Here is a 13459-nt window from a genome sequence, read left to right on the forward strand (position 1 = left end):
GTTACTGTAGATTAAACTTAAACTTTATTTATATAGTTATTTCTTGACTTACATCTTAATAAACTATTGCAAGATGAAAATATCATAAATCAAAAATCATTTAGTATATCTTATCTACTGAATATTATTCCTCAGCCTAGTCTTTCTTAAATGTACTCAGAACACTTTCATTAGTTTACAGTTGAGCAAAATATACTGAAACAAAGTCTATTTTATAATAAATTGTTGAATATCTCATGATGTATTGAATAACTGTGTCCAAAATAAAAAAGGAAAAAACAACTGGGTGACAGTAAAGTCAGACATCCACATTCACAGGTCGAATTAAAAAATGCATAAAAATGCATCATACTAATCATGTACAGCCCTTTTATGTCACTATTCTCTAAACAATAAAGTGCAAATATTTACATAGAATTTATATTGTGTTAGGTATTATAAGTAATCTAAAGATGATTTATACAGGTATATACAGGAGGATGTGTATAGGACATATGCAAGTACCATGCCATTTTATATAAGGGACGTGAGCATTCCTGGACTTTGGAATCCTGGGGAATGAGGTGGGGTTGGAGCTTCCTACATCCAATCAACCAAGCACACACAGAACAAATGTACATGTAGAGTATCCCTTGTTTACCTCTGGATCACATGGCTGGTAGGAAGCAGCTCCCACTTCTGCTGTCCATATTACAAGAGAAGATCATAACACATATCACCAATCCAGAAAAAAAATCAAAATTCAAAATCTGAAATATGGTTTCTACTGAATATAAATTTCTTTCACAACATCATGAAGTTGAAAATTCATAAGCGAAACCACTGTAAGTCAGGGACTGTACATCAACTTGCAATGTCTCTCAAGTGGCTGAACTTCTCAAAACATCTCTATAGACAGCCTCATATTACTGAGCTTTCTTATTAAACTTCTTTTGGATTTTACTTTCACTTCTAGCCAGAAATGAAATAAAGAAATACTGATGTACACTTTTCTGTTTCCAAACTCCCATTGTTCTTTTACTACTTTCTTATATTGGAAACTTAGTGCACTAATGTTCTACCTTATTTGTTTCTTTTTCTGCTACAACAATTTTTAAAAATATTAATTTATTGGCACATTTTAGGTATACAATATAATGACATTCATCATTGGAAATTTGGACCTTTACAAAATCTCTCTTGGTTCTTATTTTTCCCCTTCCCCTGCCCACCCTTCAACCCCTCCATCCCTCCCTATTTACAAAGACTTTGTTTCATTTTCTCATATTAATTCCATTCCCTTCTTTCCTTTCCCCTACCCCTCACACTTCCCCTTCCCCTTTGCCCCTTTTCTTTCTATTTCACATTATCTATTATACCTTTTAGTCCTTATTTACACTTTCAGTTTCTCACACTAGAGAAACTATTTGGTGTCCTATTTATTTCACTTAAGAGTATCACCTCAATGTGCATCCACTTAGCTATAAATGTCTTTAATTTCTCATTTTTTATGGCTGAGTAGTACTTCATTTTATTAAAAAAAAAAAAAAGCCCACATTTTCTTTATCCAGTCTGCAGTTGATGGGCATTGAGGCTGTCTCCAAGTTTTAGCTATTACGAATTGTGCTGCTGTGAACATGGGTACACGTACATCACTGTGGTATGATTCTTTTAATTCTTTGGGGAAGATACCCAGCAGTGGAATAGCGGGGTCAAATGGGACTTCCAGTCCTAGTTCTTTGAGGTATCTCCATACTGATTTCCACAGGGTTGCACCAGTCTACACTCCCACCAGCAGTGGAGCAGTATTGCTCTTTCCCCACAGTCCCGCCAGCATTTGTTGTTGGTTGATTTCCTGATAGCAACCATTCTTTCTGGAGTGAAGTGGAATCTCAGCGTTGTTTTCATTTGCATCTCTCGAATGACCAGTGATGTTGAAGATTTTTTCATGTATTTATTTGCTATTTCTACTTCTTTGTCTGAGAAATGTCTGTTCATTTCACATGCCCATTTTTGGATTGGGTCTTTAAATTTAGGAGGTCTGATCTTTTGAAGTTCTTTATAGATTCGAGATAGTAGACCTTTGTCTGAGGAAGAGCAGGTGAAGATTTTTCCGACATTGTGGGTTGTCTCTTCACACTGCTGGTGGTTTCTTTGCTGTGCAGAAGCCTCTTAATAAGAAGAGATCCCACTTGTTGGTTGTTTGTGCTAGTTCATGGGCAACTGAGGTTTTGTTCATAAAATCTTTTCCTACATTGATGTCTTCAAGGGTTCTACCTAACCTCTGTTCCAACTGGTTCAGAGTTTCTATTTTAATATTTAGATCTTTAAACCATTTTGATTTTAGTTTAGTGGATGGTGAGAGATACAGGTCTAGTTTTAATTGTTGGCAAGTTGAAGCCCAATTTTTCCAGCACCATTTATTAAAGAGGCTATCTTTCCTCCAGTGCGGGTGTTTGGCTCCTTTGTCGAAGATGAGATGGCTGAGCATGTCTGGCATTGTTTCTTCATCTTCTAATCTGTTCCACTGGTCCCCAAATCTGTTTCTTTGCCAGTACCATGCTGTTTTTATCACGGTAGCTTTGTAGTAGAGTTGCAGGTTGGGGATTGTGATAGCCCCTGCCATGTCTCTGTTACCTAGAATTGCTTTTGCTATTCTGGGTCTCTTCTTGTTCCAAATGAATTTTTGGATTGTTTTCTCAAGGTCCATGAAGTATGCTGCTGGGATCTCAATTGGAATTGCATTAAATCTATATAGCAGGTTTGGAAGTATGGCCATTTTCACTATATTAATCCTTCCTACCCAGGAGCAGGGGATGTCTGTCCATTTTCTGATATCATCTTCAATCTCTCTTTTCAGAGTGCTATAGTTTTCAGAGTAGAGGTCTTTGATTTCTTTCGTTAGGTTGATTCCTAGGTATTTCAGTTTTTTGGATGCTATTGTGAAAGGAATTGTTTGCCCTATTTCTCTCTCAATGAGTCTGTTGTTCATGTAGAGGAAAGCTATTGATTTTTGTGTGTTGACCTTGTATCCAGCTACTCTACTGAATTCGATCATTAAGTCTAGAAGACTTTTGGTGGAGTTCTTGGGGTCTTCTATATAGAGTATCATGTCATCTGCAAATAATGACAATTTGACTTCTTCATTACCTATCTTTATTCCTTTTATTTCTTTCTCTTGTCTAATTGCCATGGCTGATGTTTCCAGAACTATACTGAACAAGAGTGGTGACAGTGGACATCCTTGTCTTGTTCCTGATTTTAGTGTGAAGGATTTCACTTTTTGACCATTTAGTATGATGTTGGCTGTTGGTTTTTCATTGATGGCTTCTATCAGTTTGAGGTAGAGACCATCTATTCCAATTTTTTGTAGGGTTTTTATCATAAATGCATGTTGGATTTTGTCAAATGCTTTTTCTGCATCTATGGAGATAATCATATGGTTTTTGTCCTTGTCTCTATTGATATAGTGTATTACATTGATTGATTTGCATATGTTGAACCATCCCTGCATCCCTGGGATGAATCCCACTTGGTCAAGGTGTATGATCTTCTTGATGATCTTCTTCATTCTATTTGCCAGTATCTTAGTAAGGATTTTTGCATCTATGTTCATTAGTGAGATTGGCCTATAGTTCTCTTTTTTGGTTGGGTCTTTCTCTGCTTTGGGGATCAAGGTGATGCTTGCTTCCAGGAGTGAATTTGGGAGAATTGCTTCCCTTTCAATTTCACTGAAGAGTTTAAACAGTAGTGGCAGTAGTTCCTCTCTAAATGTCTTGTAGAATTCAGCAGTGAAGCCATCAGGACCCGGGATTTCCTTAGTTGGTAAGTTTATAATTACTTTTACAATTTCATTGATTGATATTGGGTCATGTAGAATTTTTAGGTCTTCTTCATTCAACTTTGGTAATTCATATGTATCTAGGAATCTGTCCATTTCTTCTGTGTTGTCCATCTTATTGGCATATAGGTTCTGGAAGTAGGTATTGATGGTCCTCTGGATTTCTGCTGGGTCTGTTGTAATTTCACCCTTTTAATTCTTAACTGCATGGATTTGGGCCTTTTCTTTCCTTTTTCTGATAAGGTTGGCTAAGGGTTTGTCAATTTTGTTTATTCTTTTGAAGAACCAAGGCTTGGGTTCATTGATTTTTTTGTATCATTCTCTTACTCTCCATTGAATTGATTTCTGCTCTGATCTTTATAATTTCCTCCCTTGTATGAGCTTTGTGGTTGTCCCTGCTCTTCTCTTTCTAGAATCTTGAGGTTCAGCATCAGGTTGTTTAATTGGGCTCACTCTGTTTTCCTAATATGGGTATTCACTGCTATGAATTTCCCTCATAAGACTGCTTTCATTGTGTCCCATAGATTCCAATATGTTGTATTGTCATTGTCATTTAATTGAAGGAACTGTCTGATTTCTTCTTTAATTTCCTCTGTGACCCATTGGTTATTCAGAAGTGTGTTGTTCAGTTTCCAAGTGTTTATGAAATTTTTGCAGTTTCTTTTAATATTGATCTTCAATTTCATTGCACTATGATCTGATAATATACAGGAGATAACTTCAATTCCTTTGCACTTACTTAAACATGTTCTATGTGTGAGTATGTGGTCTATTTTGTAGAACGACCCATGTGCAGTTGAAAAGAATGTGTATTCTGATTTTGTGGGGTGAAACACTCTGTAAATGTGTTAAGTTCATTTGTTCAAGAGTTTGCTGAGTTCTAGTATTTCGTTGCTTGTTTTTTGTCTAGTTGATCTATCTATTTGTGACAGTGGGGTATTGAGGTCTTCCACTACTATTGTATTAGTGCATATATGACTTTTCATGTCCATTAGTATTTGTTTTATATAGTTGGGCACACTAGTGTTTTGTACATATATGTTTATGTTTGTCATCTCTTCCTGTTGGATTGTTCCCTTTACAAGGATGTAATGTCCTTCTTTGTCTCTCTTAATCAATGTTGGTTTGAAATCTACTTGATCTGCAAAGAGGAGAGCTACTCCTGCTTTTTTTCAGGTTCCCGTTGCATGGAGTGTTGTTTTCCACCCTTTAACTTTCAGTCTGAGTTTCTTTTTGAATGAAGTGTGTTTCTTGTATGCAGCATATTATTGTTGGATCTTCCTTCTTGACCCATTCTGCTAGTTTATTTCTTTTTTTTGGTGAATTGAGACCATTAACATTGATGGTTATAACTGGTAGGTATTGACTTACCACTGTCATGACTTTTTCTTTTTGTTGGATTCTCCCCCTTTACATTTAATTTCTTTTCGTGCCCAAAGAATTCATTTTGCTGAGCTTCCTGGGGTTGAGATCCTCATTGTCTTTTCCTAGGATATTGCCTAAATTTTTTGGAGTGCTGGTTTGGTATTCATGAGGTTCCTAAGGTGCTCTTTGTCGTGAAAGTATCTTATTTCTCCATCAATTTTGAAAGATAGTTTTGCAGGGTACATCAATCTGGGTTGGAGACTGTTTTCCTTTAGGGCTTGAAATACATCACTCCAAGCTCTTCTTGCCTTGAGGGTTTGTGTTGAGAAGTCTGCTGTGATTCTGATGGTCTTTCCTTTGTATGTGATTTGTTTCTTTTCCCTAACTGCTTGTAGAACCTTTTTCTCTGTTGGGTTTCTGGAATCTCAACTATTATATGCCTATGTGTAGATTTTTTTTTTCATCAAGGCTATTTGGAGTCCTATATGTTTCACTTATCTGTATGTCAAGTTCTTATCCCCTGCTTGGGAGGTTTTCTGCCATTACTTCTGTGAACAGTTTTTTTTATGTCATCTGCACTCTCTCCTCTTTCTTCATTGACTCCAATCATTCTTATGTTATTCTTCTTTGCATCATCTGGCAGCTGCTGGATTGATTTCTTCTGGTCCCTTACACTTTTGAAGCAATTTTTCTTTTCCTCCTCACTAATTGCAATCTTATCTTTTATATCTGAAATTCTGACCTCACATTGGCTCATTCTACTGTGTAGACTTTCAATGGAGCTTTTAATCTCCTGGAAATCTGTTTGTATCTGTTTTATGGATTCGATGATGTTCCTCAGCTCCTCTATTTATTTTAATCTGTGTCCCCTGTAGATTAATCATGTCTTGAACTATGGGCACAATCTCTGCTGTTCACTGAGAAATTATTTCTGATTTCATTTTTTCCAGATCTTCTTTTGTTGCCAGTTCAGGGAATCCGGGTGGTTGAGTATCAGAGTGTTCCATCTTGTTTCCCTTTGGATTTGCTGTAGGTGATCTGGAAGTCTGGTTTTGAGACTTGTTTGTGTGTCTTCTTATATTGATGAGGGGGCGGGGTGTGCTGTTGGCACCTGCGTGGCTTGCCTCCTTTTCACTGGGAGTAGTGGAACAGCAGCCCAGAAGCCCCTACCTCTGTGCTGGGAACAGTGGAATGGCAGCCCAGAAGCCCCTTCCTTTGGCCTGGGAGCAGTGGAATGGTGGCCCAGAAGCCCCTAGCTCTATAATAATTTAAAGCTATAAATTTCTCATAAGTAGCAATTTAGCTGCATCTCATAAGTTCACTATATTGTATTTTTATTAGCATTTAATCCAAGTGATTCCTAATTATATTGTAATGTCTTCTTTAACCCACATATGATTTAAAAGCATTTTTACATTTTTATTTTGTTTTATTTTGTTTTGAAGTTCACTTATGTTGGGGAAAAGCAATACATTATCTTACTATAAATTTCTTAGTTATTTAATTGCAATACTTTCAAAGAAAACTATTTTTTACCAATTTGCTTTGTGACTTAGTTCCTATTCAGTATTTTTTATCCTTCTGTATTGACTTGATGGGTTTTCTAACCATTATGAAATCCCACCTATTTACTAATTTCTTAATTCACTATCCCTTCATGTTTTTTGTGTGGTACTACTGGATTAAATTTTTCTTATTCTCTAAAGGAATTATTTTGCTAAAAGTGTGTTAGTAGCTAATTAAATTTGTTCAGAAGTATGTTTACATCACCCTCACATTTTAATAATAAACTTCTAGGTATAGTACATAATTCTAAATTGGCAGTTATTTTCTCTAATAATTTTAAAGATATCTTTACAATATCTTTAACTTTTCTTTGAAGATAATTTGTCTTTTTCTCTTTGCTACATTTAAAATATGTCCCTCTGTTGCCCTACAGTTTTAGTTCATAGGTATGTGGCAGTGGATTTATTTTTTCCTTCCCTGTACTTGAGATTTCTAATTCTGAAGATTAATAATTTTCATAAGTGATGAAAATATTCTGAACATTATTTCATTGAAATTTCTCTGTTCTCCATTTTCCATATCTTTCCTTCTAGAAAGTATAGGAAGTAATGAAAGAAAGGGAGGAGAGGAAGAAAAGAAGAAAGGGAGGGAGAGATTGTGTTTGACATCAGAGTACCAGTTTGACATGAAAAAATAAATCCCTTGGCTTCCAAGCCCAGAATCTCCCCAGGCTACTTTGGCTTCAGTTTACCCTCTTTGGATTCTGTTTTGCATTTTCCATTGCTCAGGGTTACATCTAGCATGCACTTGCTTTACTTTAGGCCAATGGGAATTTTTCACAGTTGCTTGCAAATTCAGCTATGCATATTAAAATAATATTTGTTATGTTATACAGAAGGCTTCCAAGTAGAAATATCTTCAGATTATTTAGTTCATAATATTTTAAGAAATGGAAATCAAAACTAAATCTTTGAGAAAAAAAGCTTTAATTGTATTAATAAGTTTGAACCACTTAAGGCATGGTCCTTGACATTTTTAGGAAATATGCTATAAAGATTGGATCAAAAACAACCACCTAGTTGGCATAATATGAAATAGTTGTCAATTATTCCAAGACCTCATTCTCTGTAGAGCTCATTAATTAGCATTTACTTTAACATTTCAAGCTCCCTTAGAACTTTTAGAATGAGTGGTTTAAGGCAATTTTATTATTCACTTTTATTGGTTTGTTTTCATCTTTCTCATTTTTCTGTCTTGCGATAAATGGGAACAAAAGGAACATAAATATATTAGTTAAGTGGGAACAGTGAAGGTAAAGTGAGTTAACCTTGATTCTTTTCAAATGGACATTCTAGAAGTAGGTATTCCTCCAGATCCATTATACCTAATTCCAAATTAGACCACTTTTGTTAAAATGGTTTTATAGAGAGTATGCTTTTTGTATGACCTGGTAGTTTTGAGGCCCAGTCTCAAAAGCTGACCTTCCTTAATATATTTATGTACTTTGTGTTTTTTCTCACTTTTATCCTTGAGTAACACTTGCAGTTATTATACCAGCTATCGCCCACAGCTGGTTTCTGGCAGTCCCAAGGTTCCTGGTTTTGCTTTCCCAACAAGTAAATAAACACTTTCAGAGGAGAACAGCACACAGGACTCTCTCTCTCTCTCTCTCTCTCTCTATCTTCTCTCTCTCTCTCACCATAGAGCAGGTGTGCATGATAGCCAAATAAAAACAAAGGGAGATAAAAGGCCTGTTTGCCTTGGCAGCAGCTCTTTCTGAAACAGGTTTCCCTAGGACCTGTAAATGATACCAGATAGAAGCATAACATGTTTATGAAATCCTCCAAATCTACAGTGTTTAATTACAGTCCCTGCTCACAGACCACCTTGTGGAAGAAAGAGATGGAGTGAGAAGAAACCTGACTCCCTATTAATTGGTTGCAAGGCAAGAAAAAGCCAGAGGGAAGAAAGGCAGGGAGTAAGTAATACATTACTATTGTGGGGATTCCTACTTTAATTTTTCCCTCGTACCTAGAATTTCCAACTGTCCCATAGCTGGCATTCAGTTTCTCAGCAAATGGCATGTGTCAAGGACTGTCCCAGGCATTTTATATACAGCACTAACAACACAGAAGAAAGTCCCTGTCCTCTTGGAGTTTACATTCTAGTTATGGGGACAAGATAAATAAATGCAGAGCACACAGGTAAATAAGTAGAATGCAGACCTTGTAGTGTCCAAGGAATAACAAGAGGGCACTAGGACGAGAGTGGGGTGAGGGGAGGAACTCTGTACAGAAATGGTTTTTCATGTTCCACAAAAGGACATTCTTACCATCGTATTTTAAGTCTTTTTGTTAGAAGTTGGGAGCTACATGTACCAACTCCCCAAGAGGAATGGAATCATTATGTACTATAAACATGGACTCATAAAAAAACAAAAAAGAAAAAATTTACAATGCATGCTTTAAATAAGTTCTTAGTACGTGTACATAAAACATCTTAATTTTTTGGGGGGGGCTCCTCTTTTCCTCCCTTCCCTCCCCTTTTCCTCCATATTTGATCCCTTTCCCTTTTGTAAAATATCTATCTTCCTATTTCTTATCATCTATCCTTTATTTTCCTCTTTATTTATATTTTAGGTTTTCCATAAAGAGAAACCATGTGACATTTAAGCTTGTGTGTCTGATTTAATTCACTTAATATTATGTATGGTCTCAAAAAAAATAAAAAATAAAAAATAAAATAAAAAGAATATTATGTGTGGTCTCAAAGTGTGTCTATTTTCCTACAAATGACTCAAATTTATCTTTCTTTATGGCGGAGTAATACTCCATTATATGCAAGTACCACATTTTCTTTACCAATTCATCTGTTAATGGCCCTATAGTCAACTTCCAAGATTTAGCTTTTATGAATTGTGCTGCTATAAACATTAGAGTGCATTAAACTTTTTTCCAAATGTCAAAAATAATTGAGATAAGAAGACCTCTAGGAATCTCTACAGAAAGCTCCTGGGTGATACTGAAGCCACTGTAAACAAGTTAAATCTTTCCCTGAGTGAGATGAGGAGCCATTGGGAGGAATTTTGTGGCAGAGATGAGTAGCTGACACAGAATTGCAAACAGAAAGTGGCAAAAGCTGGAAGTGATTGGGATTAAGAGACGGGTTTTTTAGGGAAAAATTAAGGCATGTTTTTCTATTAATGAGAAGAAATCAGTAGAAGTGGGAAAATAGATGAATGAAATATATAAAAAGGAGGGAGAAATGGTAGTGGCACCTCAACTAGGGGAGAGGGGAAGAGGGAAGGGTGAACAGGAGGGGACTGGTCCCAGACAGGACCCTGAACAGTTCACACATGGGAACAGGAGGAGAAGCACATACAACAAATGCATAGGAAATGGGTAGGAGTTTAGAGACTCCTAGTGACTTCATCTATTCTTTGAATCAGGTCCATGGTCAGCTAAGCAGGACATGGAGAAATGGAGGCAGCCTCTCAAGGGGCCACGGGAAACAACATGGCCACAAGCAAGGTTCACATCCCAGCCCTGCCTTGTGTCAGCCATGTGAACCTGGGTCAGTTTTTCTTTTTGAACTTATTTCCTCATGCAAAATGGGGGAAATAACATCTCCAATCTCACTGATTTGTGGTGAGGATGAAGACAGAGATTGTAAAAGCAATTTTCACCATTGCTATTATGGCAGGTAATTAGTATATATGCACTTTTAGCTGATGTCATATGTCAGGCACTCAATTACTTATTAATGGGTAGATTGTGATCTGTTATCTCCACTCTCTTTTCAGGAGGTTTGTTCTCACCAAGCTTCGAATCATCCCAAAAGGAGCATTTTCAGGATTTGGGGACTTGGAGAAAATGTATGTACCTAACACTGACGTTTGTGAATGCCTCAAAAGGCTACAGGGAGAACTTCACTTCTAGATTCACATCTAGGATGATGTTTGTACAATTGGCCACCACAGCCACAGGCAGATTTAACCAACTATGGATTGAAAGTATTTGAAAGAAATTTTGCCTACTGAACATGTATAGAAGTTTCCTTCTCATTATTCCTTAAAAATACATTATTCCTTAATTCCTTGATATGTATAACAATTATTTCCATAGATTTACAATGTATTTAGTCATTATAAGTAATCTAGACATGATTTATATGAGAGGATATAAAAGGATGTGTATACGTTATATGCAAACACTTCAACATGTTGTGTAAGAACTTGAGCACCTATAGATGTCGGTATCTGAGTGGGGTTTATGGGGACAACTGCACTTGGAAGTCAAACTGTTATACCAAGCAAACCTTTTGCATTTCCTCCCTTTTTACTTTTTACCATGCTTCCTAAACAATAGTGGGTAATCATTCTGAGTCTGGCTGTTGAAATTAGCAAAAGTTTAAGACAAACTGTTCTCACTCATGCATTGTTTAAGGAATTGCTCCCAAAGTCCCTGGGAGTGGAACTTGTAGAAACTAAAGCCTATTACATCCTCTTGCTTTCAGAAATATTTTCCACTACTTCTGATTAAATTGTAATTGACAGCAGGACCTAACATTTATGTTTGGAGAATCCCTGGACTTCTTCTCAAGCCAAGCAGACAGGCAAGTGGTCACTGGCACACCACAGACATTTTAAAGGGTCAGGCGAGTTTATACCACTGACTGATTTCTTTCAAAAAGAGAAAATTCTTTCATCACCGCAACTTCTTATGGGGCTGGTTTAATTTGGGGTTTGCCCAAATAGGGTCTTTCTCAAAGTGGAGTATAGTAGTGAAAAACAGCAAGTCCTCCCATGCTTAAAGTAATCTGCCCTCCTTTGGAAGACTTTCGGGCCCACCCCCAGACCTGTAGCACAAGGAAGATGTGTCCTCCACACTGGCTCAGCCAGATTCAGGATTCAAATGCCAGGAAATGCACAAATAAACCAAATATTCAGAAGGAAATCATTTGTTGTTGTCATTGCTGTTGTTTGTTGTTATAAGGTGAAAGCAATCCTCGGGTTCATGTGTTTCTCCTTATTGAAGCTGTTCAGTTTTTCTTATTTCTTTTACTCCTCAACCAAGAGTATTATTTGATGAGGTCTGGTGAGGTGAGAAAGGAATCCATTAACAAAAGGAACACCAGCTCCAGAGGTGACAATGTGTTTCAGCAACTGTACCACCTGCTTTGGGGAGAGCAGTCAGAAACCTGAGTCTCAGTGTTAGTTTTAATATAAAGTTACTGTGTCAGTCTGATTACATCATGTTGTCTTTCAGGGACTTGGCTTCCTTGCCTGTGTGTTAAGAGAGGAATTTTTAAAAAGTGCCTCATTGGTCTTCTATTTCTATTCCCAAGTTGGATAAGAGCCTATTTAAAACATGCTATTCTCCAGGGTTTACCTTGTGGAGGGCATTTAACAGTCACCGAGGTTTCAAGGCAAACCTGATCGCCTGAACCAGATCACCTCACCAGGTCACCAGGGAAACCATAGGGTTGGAGAGCTTTGGGATCTAAGTAGATTCCCAGATGGAATAGCCATTGCCCTGCTGGGAACTAACGTAGACTGGATGACAACTGGAGCTTCCCTTGTGTTCCCAAACATCCTATGTTGCATAGAAATATAGGAATGTCACAAATAATTTACCTAAATCAAATCCAGTCCGGAGAGTGGGCTGACTTCTTCCTGGTAACTCATCACAGGGTACCTTCCTAGTGTTGGCTTTTTGACTGGCTGGACTGAGTTGACCTGAGACAGAGCAGCTGGCTTAGGAACCTAACTTCCTCAAACACAGCTTGTCCATTTCTAACTCGTGTCTTGACTAATCAGCCCTTACCCGCATAGGGAGATATCAAAAATAAAATGAATCTTCCTTCTTAACACTTTTGTGTCCCAAAACATTCTCAAGCAAAGGGCCTGGCATGGAACTGAACTTTGAGGAAACTGTCTGTCCCCTTCATCTCCGTTCTCACCTTCACTGTCTTGTTTTCAGTCACCAAGTTCTCCTCTCCTTTCTAGACCTACATCTTTGCTTATGTTCTTCCTCCACTTTTCAACCAATTTCCTGCATTTAATAAACATGGCTTCATCCTCACTATCTCCCTCTCCACAAATCAGTCTCTGTCATTCATTCTGCATGTGCCACCAGGTTTACCCATACTTATCAAAAGAAGGATAAAGAAAAGCTTTTGGTGCAAAGCCTATGCTCTGCCCATGCTGCCTTTTCTCTATTTCTCATCACAACCCCTTTGGAAAGAGAAGCCTATATTCACTGCTCACCACCACCCCCACCACCACCCCCGCCCAGTCCTTTCCTTTCAGCCACTCCTCAGCCTATGCCATTTGCTATTTGGCTACAAATTCTTCGACCCTATTAAATTATCCTGTCAAAGGTCCAAACAATACTATGATTGGCAAATCTAATGATTTCTACAGGGAGGATGAAAACAAGTGATAAATGTAACAGGCTTCCATCAGTGCCTGGCACACAATTAAGTCCTCAATAAATGTTAACTACAGTGGTAATAATTGTAATGAGGATGGCAATAATAGAACTCCTGCCAGTATAAATTCTACTCATTTTCAAGTCAGTTTAATTCTAGAAACTTTGCTAACCACCCAGACCACAGAGACCTTTCTCTTCTACATGACAACAGGACCTCTTTTTGAAAATATTAGTAGTTTGTCCAAATTACCAATATTAACTTCTGTTTATTCCACAGCAATAGCTTCAGTTTTTTGTTTGTGGATCTTTTGTTTCTCCCTCCAAGTCCACAGCT

The 13459-nt window shown here is 37.3% G+C and overlaps 1 protein-coding gene across 2 annotated transcripts in view; it reads left to right on the forward strand.

Moving 5' to 3' along the window:
* Fshr (follicle stimulating hormone receptor) overlaps nt 1-13459 on the forward strand; it is a 194319-nt gene that overhangs the window by 70508 nt on the left and 110352 nt on the right. For both annotated transcript variants that reach the window (XM_004839469.3, XM_021253847.2), the window contains exon 2: nt 10494-10565. In XM_004839469.3, the coding sequence (XP_004839526.1) occupies nt 10494-10565 (72 nt within the window). The remainder of the gene's footprint in view (nt 1-10493; nt 10566-13459) is intronic.

Source organism: Heterocephalus glaber, unplaced genomic scaffold (genome assembly GCF_053883595.1).
Source record: "Heterocephalus glaber isolate CG9 unplaced genomic scaffold, H.glaber_assembly_v1.0 deba00001457, whole genome shotgun sequence".
Lineage (NCBI taxonomy): Eukaryota > Metazoa > Chordata > Mammalia > Rodentia > Bathyergidae > Heterocephalus > Heterocephalus glaber.